This window comes from Lepidochelys kempii, chromosome 3 (genome assembly GCF_965140285.1).
Source record: "Lepidochelys kempii isolate rLepKem1 chromosome 3, rLepKem1.hap1, whole genome shotgun sequence".
Taxonomy (NCBI): Eukaryota; Metazoa; Chordata; order Testudines; family Cheloniidae; genus Lepidochelys; species Lepidochelys kempii.
Window position 1 is genome coordinate 156,385,838 of NC_136382.1, and position 13,906 is coordinate 156,399,743.

At 40.2% G+C, this 13,906-nt stretch overlaps 1 protein-coding gene across 1 annotated transcript in view; it reads right to left on the minus strand.

Moving 5' to 3' along the window:
- The window catches only part of ALK (ALK receptor tyrosine kinase), a 538,912-nt gene that overhangs the window by 368,817 nt on the left and 156,189 nt on the right, over positions 1 to 13,906 (minus strand). Inside the window, exon 3 of the mRNA XM_073336696.2 lies at positions 9,846 to 10,001. Coding sequence (XP_073192797.1) covers positions 9,846 to 10,001 — 156 coding nt within the window. The remainder of the gene's footprint in view (positions 1 to 9,845; positions 10,002 to 13,906) is intronic.

The window sequence follows — 13,906 nt, forward strand, 5'->3', positions numbered from 1 at the left end:
TTTGCAAACTGACCTCCATTATACTTTTAACACACCTTGCAAGGCTCCAAACCTCAAGAGATTGGAATCTGTGGCATATAGCAAAATGCTTCACTTCATTTTCCTGACTTTTCCACTTCCTTGCTGGAAGAACAATGAAAGCAAGTTGGCCGGTGCTACAAGAACCATATAGAGGAAGTTATTGTAGTTGCTTGTCCAGCACTTGATCACAACTAATGGCAAACACCAGAGGTTTCAGAGGGTCCGTTTGTATACTTCTGAGTCTGCAAAGTTGGGCTAGCTGTCTTACTTGTGGTTGAGCCAAAGATCCTACGAGAACAGCTTTTCATAGGATGTTGGAGATTTCTGCTTCCAACCAGACATGGAAAGAGCAAAGATGTGAAACAATGAGAACAAAAGGGTAACTGAACTTTTTGAAAATCACAAGAGAAATGTCATTTTGGGTACAGTTTGAATTCATGGGTTCCTGGCTCACTCATCCTTCCTTTGATGCCTGAATGTTTGTAAATCAGAAAAATGACTGTTTCTGGATTAACATATCAAAGGATTTTGTTTTGAGTGTCTTTTCTTTATTTCAGCCAGAAAGGGGACAGAATGGCGACTTAGCCTCAAGATTTATTCTCTGTGTCTGTGGTTCAGAGAGGAGCCTTGAGGACAAGATGAGTCAACACCAGCTCTACGATGTCGATTGACCTACATTTCCGTGAGGAAGACCAGGCTGAGTGACTCATTTGCAATAAGATAGTGGTAAAGATCTCAATGACTACAGATTTTGCACTGATCAGCATAAAAATAAGGTCCTGCTACTTTGTTTTTTTGAGCATGTGTGGGCTGGACTGGATATTGATCAAATAATGACCTCTTTTCTAGGCAGTGGTCGGCATTCCAGAACAAAGTTTGGTGTACCATGGCCTGTCAGAGATCCCACAGAAGACCTACAAATACACAGTGGTGGGAAGAGACCTAGAACTACTTAACTCCCCATGCTATAAGGAGAGGTGAGTTGATGTCTTGTTCTGTAGTAGTTTACAACAGTTTTCTTTGATGGTTCCTGTACAGATGTGTATGTAGGGAATAGGGCTGACAATGGAACTTAGAGGCCAAAGGGGTTTTGAGTTCCTTATGGAGAGCTGGGTGCCTAACACAATATGCTAAATAAAGGGCAACATGGCCCAACCTAGGGATGGGGTAAACCTTTAAATATCCATGCGTCAGTAACAGGACATTGCAACATTTGTGTCACTACATGGAAGGAGAAGATCCCCTTCCTAGATCCCAGCCTGAGTCCAAGACCCCCAAGGCACTACCTTTAATCCACTCTGGAACCCTTGGAATGTAGCTGACGCACTGATACATGTAAAGATGGCTGCTGTTGGGAAAAAGTTGGTCAGTGGATCTTATTCTATCACAGTTACTCTCAAAATAAATAAGTAAAAGAAGAACAGACTCATCTGAAGGGCCAAATCCCGCTCATGTGAAGCCAGATTCATTGACTGATTTCAGTGGAGTTAGCATTCTGGATGAATTTGGTCCATTAGTTACAAATCAATTTAAAGAATGGGATTACTCACATGAATAAAGTAAACAGGATTTGGCCCGATGCCTATATATTCTCCATTCAACTAGCATTTTATACAACAAGATGAGACCAAACTTTAGGAATAGTTTATAAATCACAACTTACAATGTACTTATTCTTGCACCCATGGAAATGGCTCTGAGTGATGCAGTGCACGCCTCTCACAGTATTAAGAAAAATATAAAAAGACATCTCAAAAGACAGAATACAGATGCCTCAATTACACTAACCTCAGCATCTTACCTTTACTTTGCAGTCTTCATTAGTCACTTAAACGGGATTAAAATAAACATAATTGGTCTACAGTGTAAAACGAATACATATTTTAAGGCAAAAACCCAAGGACCAAATAATTACTTTGGTGGTTCCCTCACCCCCTGCTCATTACTTAAAATATATGAAACTGGAGATATTAGCTATAACCACATTAACAATTTCCCCAAGGAAGATTTAACCTCAAAAGGCATATACATGATGTCTTGGGTAATATTTTTGGTGATGCACTGCTTCCCAGAGGCACTGAAGTATGTAAACTCCAATTGGAAAGATATATTATGAAGCATCTATATTGGCTTTTGCTTTATGGATGCATTAATGGAAAGAGCAATAATTTGCCCAGAAAGCATCTGGTATGATACCATATGTAGAAACATTCAGAATATGTCAAATGCACAGTCTTCCTTTACCCCAGTGGGCTTCTTTAGATTAGGGAAAGAGATTAAATTGAAGTTAGCTAACACACACTGACCTAATCACAACCTTTTCCCTACTGTAGACGCAGGTTAACACCCTTTGCCTGAATTTATCAGGTCAAGTTCACCCTAGGTGGGAGTCTGGCCTGCTATCACATGCATCTTACCTTTTGGAGTTCTGGGACTCTGCCTTACCCTTATGCCTATGCCTGAATGGACATTTAAATGTACTTGGTATAACACAATAGAAAAGAATCTGTTTTCACTTGCCATTAAAAGCAATAAAGAATAGATTCTAATCCAACCTCCCTTGTCAATTTACTAATGCTTTTACTAGCCTCAAAAAAACAGGGCTGGAGAAAATCCCTTTGATATTCTGTACATGCTAAGACCATCAAGGGTGCAATATGATGCTAAAATACTCCATGGTCACAGAAGTTCTAGGTGTTAAACCCCTCATGATTTTATAGCTAAGGCATAGGAGATGCAAGCTCTACTCTCTGCTTTGTCATATTTAATTATGTACTTTATTAAATGTTGCATTTTGTTGACACTTTGATATGTAGTAGCTGGTGTCAGCACAGCAAAACAATCTAAAATAAGTACTTGGAATAGTAGTAAAGCAATTGCTAATAATTCAATGATCATTAATTCATTTACTCAGTGTTCTGCTTCCTTATGTAATGTATGGGTGTTCTTTTTGCTTATAAATAGTGCATTACGTAAAGAAAAAAGTGTGCATGTGTGCAAATGCAGTGTTGGATAAAAGGGACTGATTTGATAGCTATGCAGAATGAATCCTACACCATCGAAGCCAATTGCTAAAATCTCATTAGCTTCAGTGGTGTGAGATCAAGCCCATAATCTCTATTTAGAAAAAGAAAGCACAGACGGCAGTAAGGCAAGCTTGCTCTATGCTGCCCCTCTAATGTCTCTGTCAACCTTGACCATGCGGGTCCACCTCTAGATGAGAGAGAGAGAGAGGAGTTAACTTTTCATAGCCATTCAACCCTCATTCTCTTCCGAGACTGCCCACAACAATGCCAAATCCAGCAGTGGTCAAGTACTATTTCCATCCATTCAAATCTGCTAAGTAGTTTCTATAACTACTTTGTAAATTATTGTGTAGTCACAGGTAATGAGCAAATCATTAATTTTACTGTGCATCAGAAATTAATATATCCTGTAATTTTTCTCTTCAGTTTTGGCAGTAGAAGATGCTTCATTTCAGATGAATTCCTTGTAAACCTTAACTGAATTAAGCAATAAATGAGCAAACAAATAAGATTTCCAAGCCAACAAACCCACACCCCCATTCATATTCAGTATAAATATATATACCTATTATATAATACTCACATTTAGAAACAAACACATAGCTCTACAATGAGATAATTTAGCCTCTTTAAAGCAGGCTCATTAAAATGAAATAATGTTGCAATAACAAAGCACAAGTGTATCACTAACTAGGAGGGTAGGCTGCAGAATGCCAAGAATATCCAGTCCATTTTGTCTGTGAAGAGGGAGCATGAGCTGGGGATCTGACAGTTATGAAAAGTGGCATCTTTTCTTCATTGCACTTTGGGGGTTTGGCATCAGGAGTTTGTGTTTTTAAAATCAGATGCATTTTAGTATTTTAATATTGCATATGTTCCTATGGGGCTGTCAGATAGTATTTGATATGTATATGCTGTCATGTTCAGTCTCCGAACAAAATCTGATCTGATGTAGAGCTGGTGGAGCTATTCATTACAAGCAATATCCATTATAAAAATCTAACCTCTTCTGTTTATGAGGAGCTTGTGCATCAACCCGGTGAATATCTTTTCTTTGCAATAGTATGGATGACTGATTTTCAAACTATGGGTTGTTTGCAAACAGTTTGCCTCATCCATTCACTATTTGTGGTGTGTGGTTGATCCATTTAAGTCATACAATAATATTTCTGCTTCCTGATTGAATGACTAAATCTTTTAAGCAGAAGAATACTTAATAGTGAAAAATTCACTCCTGGCTGGATCACCATTTGGGCTCACATTTGTTAAAGATTAGGATTTGCATACGTTTTCATGAATACCTGATGCCATCCTAATGTTTACAAATAACTAACACTGACCTCACAGATCAAATGTAGCACTTATTCACAAAAATATTCATAAACCATTTTTTAAACTGTTTGACCATCTGGATTAAGTCCTAACAAACAAAGTTGACCTTCGTTTTTCCCTTCAGTTAGGAAGGGTGGTGCAATATGCACTCAGAGGTAAAAGGTCTTTTGTTTGGTTTTTAAAGCAAAGCCTTTCTCTGATGAAAAATGCCTTTTCAACAAAATCCAAAATTTTGATTCTGTCAAAGTTTTTCTATTTTTGACATAAATCAATTGTATTGCATTTACAAATAAAATATTTCATGTTGGTTCTCAAAAATGAAGAAATGTTTTTTCAGCACTAAAAAGATTACTCATACAGTCCATTTCTATCAGTTCAAGCCTCATGTCAAAGCAGGAGGTTGTGGACCAAAGTCAGTTGTTACTTCACCCATTAATATCTCTTCTTCATTTGTCTATCTGGCACAAGTCCACCTGGTTCCTTGGGTATTCATCCTTTATTTTTTTCCCATTGATGAATGTGCTGATATTTCTGATTGTATTTACACTGGAAAAATGTTGTACTACTTAAAAACCCTGCAAAGGGGGGGGAAACTAATTTCTTGCTAGCACATACTTTGATGTATACCATCCCGTTTGGTTAATATATAATATTTTGTTCCATATCATCACTTTTTCATCTCATAGCATCTTCCTCATTTTTCTCTCCCCTAGGGGCAATAAATTAAAGGCAGTAGGCATTTATACTCCAGTAGTTCATTATCTTTGATTGCTAATATTCTCACTGCCTGGGTCTCATTCCACACCTTCTAGATCCTTTGCTCTCCATTTTTTCGACAACATTGACAAAGAAGATCATTCAACTAATAAAATGTGTGTGTGTTTAATTCTTATTTTACCTCTAATTCAAGGTAGCCTCAAGCTAAAAGCCATAAGTTAGGGTATTACCCTCATTTGTCTTCCTCTGATAGAAGTATAATCACATTTACATGGAAGAACTTTTGCAAGTACTGTTCAGTCTTCCAATATGGTATAACCTTGATATGAAACACTCATCTAAAAGGGGTTGTCTCCCCCAAATCTATTCATATAAAAGACAGATCTCCAAGTTCTGTGGCTTAAGCCTGTTAAAGATCTGAATCTGAAGACCTGGAGATTTGAAAAAGATTTGGATTTGGATCCAGTTTGCATTCTGTCTGTTTGAATTTAACTGTTGATCCTTCTTCCACAGGTAGATGAGCAGGAGGGAAGGCTCAGGGGTGGTACCGGGAGTGCAAGGAATCTTTGCTTTCTCCTTGTACACCTGACTCATGGGCCAGCCATAATTGTAGTCTTTGAACTCTGAGCACACAGTTATTGCTCCCTGCAAGTGCACCAGGATATACACCCTCCCTCTCTTCAAATAGTGTTGGAAAAAGGCAGAGCCTTGATCCCGTCTGGATCTGGAGAGCGCATGCAGCATCTTCTTATGAGGTGGTACCAATGGCACACAGAAGGATTCTGCCTTTCTGGGAGGCACTGTACATTCCTGAGGCACAGTGTTTCCTGGAGCTCTTGATGTGGTGGCCCAGTACCAATCCCCCTCCCCATCAACCCTCCCACATATACACACCTCAGGGCTGTCTCTGAATGGCATTCTCAGGCATAGGAAGCTTGGATCTGGATCCAGAGTTCAGACACAGAGGTTCTGGTCTGGCCACAACTTGATTTTTGATGGAGAGAGAAATCTCTCTGTCTTACTTGGGATATAACAAAACAGATACAGTAGAACTTCACTGATCTGCAAACCCAGTCATTTTAACCAAAAATCTAGTTGTCTCATGTGCCTTCTTAGCAAGGATTTAACAGCATGGATAGCACTGCAGCAAGATCTATTACTAATATTTCACTACAAAATATATTGCTGTACATTTGCTGGTAGAGTATATTATAAAGTATAATAAATAATTAAATATTAATCATACTTGTCAAAATAAATGAATACTTTCTGTGATACAGTATTCCTGAATATTTTATGGCATTTGCTTATTCATGAATTACAAAAAATGTGGTAACCCACAAAGGGTTACCTAGTCACTAATATGCATATGGGCCTGATCCTGAGCCCTACAAAGTCAGTGCAAGTCTTTCCCATTGCCTTCAGTGGACTTTGAATCAGGCTCCTACTGAAATTTAAATATAATAAGGCTCTGAACCTGCAAAGACTTACACATAAGCTTTAAGAATGTGAACATCCCATTGACTTCAATGGAGCTATCTGCTTGCGAGAAATTAAGCATATATATATAAAACTCTTTGCAGGATCGGGACCTAAGCTTGTAGATTCACAACTGATTGCATGGTCTTGGACATGGCTGGCTGATCCACTAACTGGGGGGAAAATCCTTTAGTGAAAAGCTTGCTGTATAACTGTAAATACAAAGCAATGAACCACTGGTATTCCCTAATACATACACTGAAAGGTGCCTCGTTTACAAATATCCACTAATTTTCTGTAGCAAGAGTGTACCTTCAGAAGGTTTTAATAATGTAATAACTAATAACACAATAATTACTAGCACCTTTCTTCTGTGAATCTCAAAAGTGTTTTAAAAATGTATATAAATGCTATTACCTCCATTTTTCAAAAGGGGATACTAGGGTTGACAGAAGTTTGTCCAAATTCATACATTGAGTTTAAGTCACAGCTGGGAATATTGCTTCTCAGTGTCAAATATTATCAGTGAATTTCTACTAATCTTTATACATAAAGGGAGGATAATGGAAGGAGGCTTGGGATATTTGTCTTGATTAACAGGAAATTCACTTGACATGACTTGATAGTCAAGTGACAAGGATGAGTTAAAATGACTCAAAATTGGGTTATGCTATCTGCTTATTTACTTCTGTTCATTACAGCTCATGAATGGAGATGAAATGGGACTCACATAATTGGAAGTATGTTGTGCAGAAAACAAACAGTGGGGGTTGGAATTACTGTGCTTAGTTATTTCAGATTGAAACAGACCACACAAAATGTCTCTGTGCCAAGCAGCTGTAATTAAAGTGATATAAAATAGAAAGCTGGGAGTGTAGAATTTTCAAATCCATCTTCATATGCAAAAGAAGTTACAGTCATTTGGGAACTGCAAGGAACCTCAGGAGGTTCTGCAAGGGCTTGAGTCACCACAAAATGAATGATTGACTATCCTCAATTTGTCTATTTGTTTAAAAACCCCAAACAAATCCAAGTCTGACTCCATCAACTGCACAGGCTCTTACTCTAGTCCCCTCCCCAAATCAACCACATGACTTAATTCCCCCTCTAGCACGGGTTGGACTTTAAATCTCAGTCCAACTCTGAAACATTTACACCAACTTGAAAACAAATCCTTCAAAGACAAATGTCTAATTATTCAAAACTTAATAATCACAGAAGCAGGATCCAGAACACATTCATAGATAGAGAATTTACTCCCTTGAAAACTACACCGATGACACGAGGGCCAGGATTTCACCCAAGTGTACGTCTATGGGTACGTCTACGTTGCAATTAGATACCTGTGGCTGGCCTGCGCCAGCTAGCTTAGGCTTCTGGGGCTTGGACTAAGGGGCTGCTCAACTGTGGTATAGACGTTGAAGCTCGGGTCCTGAGCTCTGGTACCCTCCCATCTCGCTGGGTCCTGGAGCCCAGGCTGCAGCCCAAGCCCGAACTGCAATTAAGTCTACGCTGCAATTAAGCAGACCTTTAGCCCAAGTCAGCTGGCACAGGCCAGCCAAGAGTTTTTAATTGCAGTGTAGACATACCCTAAAAAGGCCAGGATTTCACCCACTGAGTTAAACTCTTTTTCCATGCCTTCAAGGCCCTCTCTATATCTTGAGCTTCTTATCCTATTGGGTTCCTTCATTCTCTCTCTACTCCACCAACTATTCCAGCCTCATCACACCTCCCATTTCTGTCTCCATGTCTTCCTCCCCACTGCCTGTTTGGTGTGGAACTTCCTCTCAAAGCAGTTCACTGAGCAACCACCCTTCTCATACTAATCCTCCTTAAAGTCCCATTCAGCCAGAATTTCCATTAGAAGTTAAAGGAGAAGACTTTAAATATTTAACACCTTCATCTAAAGCATCCCATCTCTGGTTTACCCAATGCATCCTGCTTTCTGTGTATCTCTCTTTGATGCAGGACTCTATTTTGTGCATTGCACTTAGCTAGGCTACTTAAATTCCTCTCATTACTGCTATTCTTCCTTCTCTTCTCCCCCCCCCTTCCTTCCTATTGTTTGTTACAATCCAATTTAAGACAAGATGCAATGAATATAAGCTTCATCATCCTATGTGTTTGTATAGTCTCTAGCACAATAGGGTCCCAATCCTGACATTTCTTTCATCAGTCCAGTCTTTCTACCCATCCAAGATAAATCTCTTAAATCAATCTGATAACTCAACACAAGTAAGGTTGAAGGAATGGGCACTAAAAGCTGATGCATAAAGAATACTTTTTGGGAAGCACATGGGAAAGCATAGTACACGGTGAAGATAGAACAAACAAACATGTCTTTCTGAGACTAATACAAAGGAAGGTTTCAGAGGAAAAACTTTCCCCAACATTTGTTTGGATGTGTCCCTACTTTCCTCTCCCATTTGTAGTTCCAGCCACTTAAATGACACCCTGACTTTTAGCAGTGGCAGTTTTCAAGCAGGTACCCACAACAGGTTGAAGGGGGGTGGGATTTTCCTCTACTCTTTTAGGATTAAGAAGGCAAAGTGCATCTTGCTGATCCTTTTGTCATTTATAATCGGAATGAAATATGCTGCTGGTGTCAGGTTTGATTAAAAGCAAAATTAAAAAAAATACCCAAGAGAGGTCAAAGAAGCCATCTTTGATTCAAAAGAGCGAGAAAAGAAAATTTATAGACTTTTTACTTTTCCTACTTCTAGATCTCTTTATTTAAATGTACATTGCTTTATTGATGATAATGTCAAATGCTTAGTATTTATTTTCTCTCTAAATAGCTTCAATGGAAAAAGCTTAAATCCTAACAAGAAAATTGTCTGCACTGGCTTGCAAGAAAGACAATAATGCAGAACACATGGATTTTATTCTCTGCTCTTCCACTGACTCACAGAATGACTTTGAGCACGTCGAACTCCATGTGCCTCAGTGTACCCCGAGTGATGTGAAGTAGAATTCATCTTTCTCCCCCATCCCCATCAATAACCTCAGAGGAAAGGTGCTATAGACGTGTAAAATATTATTATTCAACTCCAAGTGCAATGTCCCGAGTCCAGTCTGGTTCAGATTTTTACAATCCCAAAGCGGATTTCAATCCAGTCTTATTTTGCTTCCTGTAGACAGAGCAATTCCCTTAAGTTCACGTGCTGCTTGCCACAGAGAAAGGAACAGAATTGTACATTGTATAGGGTGTGGTATCTAGAAGCACACCACCATTATTTTAAGGAGACTAAATATACTTGCTCATCCTACCTCTTGGTGAATCCTCGGAGTGATCTCTCTCTGGTCCACGCAAAAGGTTTAGCTCCTCTGCACTCACTCTGTGCCAGGTCCTGTTGTGGTTTTCTTTGTCCTTCAGTGGAGGAGAATATTCCAGCTCACAAGGCAATTCAAAATTGCAGTCAAATACTGTTACAGGAAAACAGACAGTATATACAGGGTTAATAAAACCTAACTTCTCCCCTCCTAATCAGTCATATTTCTTACATGAGTTAGGACTTATTTTTATTCATGTTTCTCCTTGTATTTTCTCCCTTTCCAAGTAAAAAAGGACACAGGAAAGGACAGATCAGATCAAATGATAGATAGGAGAGGAGTTCAGAATGAACCAAACTCTAAAGGTGCCTTGTGGGGTGAACAGAGCAGAAGCAAACTAAGAGGAAGGGCCAGAGGCCACCACATCTCTTAGGGGGAAAAGAGGGCCAGCAAAAATTTTCAAGCAGGAAAAAAAATTATCTACAGTGGGGTAGTCAACAGACTGACTGTGGGCCAAATCCAGACCACCACATACTTTTGAAGAGACCCCAAGATTATTTACTTATCATTATTGTTGTTATATTTTATTATTTGCTCTGGAGTCTGGACCTTGACTATACCTTGACCAAGAAATTTGGACTTCGAAAAAAATAATTGGACTACCCCTGATTAGAGAACGGTGACTGGATATCTCAGAGATTGAGGAAAATTGGATATAGAGCTTTTCTATTATAGGATGTCAGTTCAAATTCCACCCAAGTCAAGAGAAACTCATTACAATCTGAAGATTGTTCAGTGGTCTATGAATTGCTGGTCTCAGACCAGCTCCTGGAGGACCGGGGTTCTGCAACACACCAACCGTGAGCACAACTGGTATATTGTATGGCAGTCTGTGGTTAAATGATTCATGAGTGTCTGAAGTGACCTTTCACTCACAAAAGTGGTCCTTCCAGGTGAGGCACATTTGTGCAGCAGTGGAGGCTTGATTTGCTGATGAGTGTCCTTTGGGACTTAACCACCAAAGCTCGCTACCCACACCTTTCACCAGCACTAAGCTCTCTTTTAAGAACAGACTTTTCTAAGGATGCTTAAAACTGTTGGTGCAATTAAGATTCCTTTCTCTGAATACAGTATTTTCACCATCACATTATGGAGTAAAGTTGTCCAAGACAACATCGTAAAGTGTGGAATTCATCTCCAAGTACTATGTCCAATGATTTTTCCTCCTTTATTTTTTGAAAGCCCCTCGTATGTTGACTTCCCCAGACTTGGTCTGCAGTTAACAGTCCAAGATTTTGGGTGAGACTTGTGCTTCTAAATAACTCAGCACCAGATTTGTAAAGATGTGTATGTGCCTAAAGATAGAGACAAGCACCTAATGGGATTTTCCAAGCATCCAAGCACCTAACTCCCTTTTGAAAAATCCCATGAGGCACTTATCTGCATGTTTAGATGCCTAAATACCTTTAAAAACTGGCCCTTAGATATTTTTGAAAAGCCTACTCTTAAGGCCCTTTAGGAGGAAAATGCTGTTCTCTGGAGATTTTCTTTAGTATCCACTCTCATGCCACTATTGTGAGATTAAAACAAATCATTTAAATTGACATTAGTCAAACTAAGATTTTTTTTTAGACTTCAATTATGTTCTCTATTAAGCATCTAATTTCTTCCCAGACTGCATATATTTATGCAGTTCAGACAATTTTCCTGCTGGTATAACATCTTTTAATCCTAAAGTTAATAGTATTGTCTTTTCTCTATACTTTCAGATAATCCACCTCCTTAATGAGGAAATGGAATCAGTGAGGTCTAATGTTTGTTTTTTTGTTTTTTTACATTCTTCTTTCTGAATCATGTGTTTTGTCAATTCCTTTGTCACACCACTGAGATAATAAATGTAACAAATCCATGGACATGCACAACACACAATAGCCGCAAGAATAGAACTCAAGTCCTTCTGTTCCAAATGTGTTGGCTCTATCTCTAGAGTTAGACGATAACATTTTAGCAATATAAAGGTTATGATTAAGGCTACAATTTAGTCACGGAGATCGTGGAAGTCACGGAATATGTGACTTCCGCGATCTCCATGACTTCAGCCTGCGGTGGTCGGGATCTGCAGGGTCCCCCACTATCCACGGGGACAAGGAGCTGAGAAGTTTCACAATAAAATGCCCCCCTGTGGGGTCCCCTGGGTAAGCAACAGCACTGTATATTGCCAACACCTTCATATGCGTGGAAGGAAGGAAAGGGTTAACTCGATGATCCAGCTAGGCCCAAAGATAAGGAACGAAACTGCAGCCCAAGGCCAGCACACACAAACAAGCTCTCTGCTGCCAAACCACCAGAAGCCTTTGTCTCAACCCCGGCCAGCTGTGAGCAAGGATACCTGAGCCAGATAGAACTGAAGGGGTTGCAAAACCAGTAAGATTGCGAAGGCCAGTGAGTTAAAAAACAACCGCCTCGCGACCCTGAAACCGGTGTGTTTTGGGGAAACTAAGGGAGCCACGGAAGACCGGTTCAGACTGGTACCGAGAGCATGGGTGGGGTGAATGTCCCTGGACGAAAATGCCCCCTAAAGAACCCAGGGCTTAAAACCCTCCCGAGAGCTGAAGCAAGTCAGAGATTTACAGCGAACCCTCGATGACCTGTGCACAGGACAGAACTCTCGTCTACCCTTCCCCCTCTTCTTCTTACATTACACCCAGGCTTGACCAGCCTTGGGTTGTGCATGTGTAAGTATGAAAGTGGGTTAGGGCTCAGGCACTAATGCTTTCTTCCTCTCTGAGTGACATGGGGCACACCCAGCACTCACCGCTGTTATTTGGTTAATAAAGCTTTAAACTTAGTCACTTGGTGTGCTCCTTCATCTCCTTCCCTAAAGATCCTGTGGCCTCAGCCTGATCACCTGAAGCCCCAGGCAGATTGGTAACATAAATCTGTCAAAGTGAACCCCCACTGCCTCTGGCATCCTCCAGAGCTCCAAGCCACTGTGGGGTACCCCTGAGCTCCCATCTGCAACAGGTGGCGGGGCTGCCAGTGGTGGGGGAACCCCCAGAGCTCCTGGCAGCCACAGGCTCCACAGCCTCCAGCTGCTGCAGGCGGCTCCTAACCCCTGCGCAGCTGCCCACTTCAGACAATGTGGGGACCCGCAGATTCACATTTCATCACGGATATTTTTAGTAAAAGTCACGGCTAGGTCATCACTTCTGATAATTTTTCTTTTTTGCCCAGGACCTGTCCATGACTTTTACTAAAAATATCCATGACAAAATCTGAGCCTTAGTTATGATATAGTAGAGCAGATTTGATTCCATCCAGCAGGGGATGCTGTTGTACATGCATGCTGTTAGGGGGCTTATTCCTTCACCCACTTACTTCCCTGGTCCTTCTCGCATGAACATAGAGCAACAATACCTGAAGTCCAAAGGTGCAAACAATTTGATGTTTATTGGGGTGAACTTCCAGCAAGCGTGATTACAGTTTCCTTCATTAGTATCCCCCTTCCCAGCTCTGACACCATAGAGCCTTACTTGTGTCCCTCTGCCCATTCCCCCCCTTAGCAAAACATGATTCCAATTCCCCCACCCCCCACTTCCTGATTGACTGCAGACTATATAGTAAAACTTGAGTTCTGCTTAGCTATACCTTAACCAATCATTTTACTGAAATTTAACTAACCAGTCCTAACATATTGTAACATGATTATTTAACAAATTATATCCCACCACCTTAATTAGTTTACACCCAGCAAAATTAATTATACAGCAGACAGAAACAATCACAGAACCAGACAGAGATTATACAGACAAACAACAGGGAAATGGGGACTACAGTGACAGAACAACAGAGAAATGAGGATTTCACATCCCAGCTATTGATAAGTGAGTTATTGCCAGACAGGATGCTATCCAACTAGGTTTCCTTTTACATCTTCTAGGCACTTCCCTTTCTCTGGAGGTGACAGGCATTATCAAGACAGGATTGTATTCCTAACAGCCCAATAGCACCTTATTTCAATGTGACTAGTTTGGAATGTGAGGATGTGACTGTTTGCT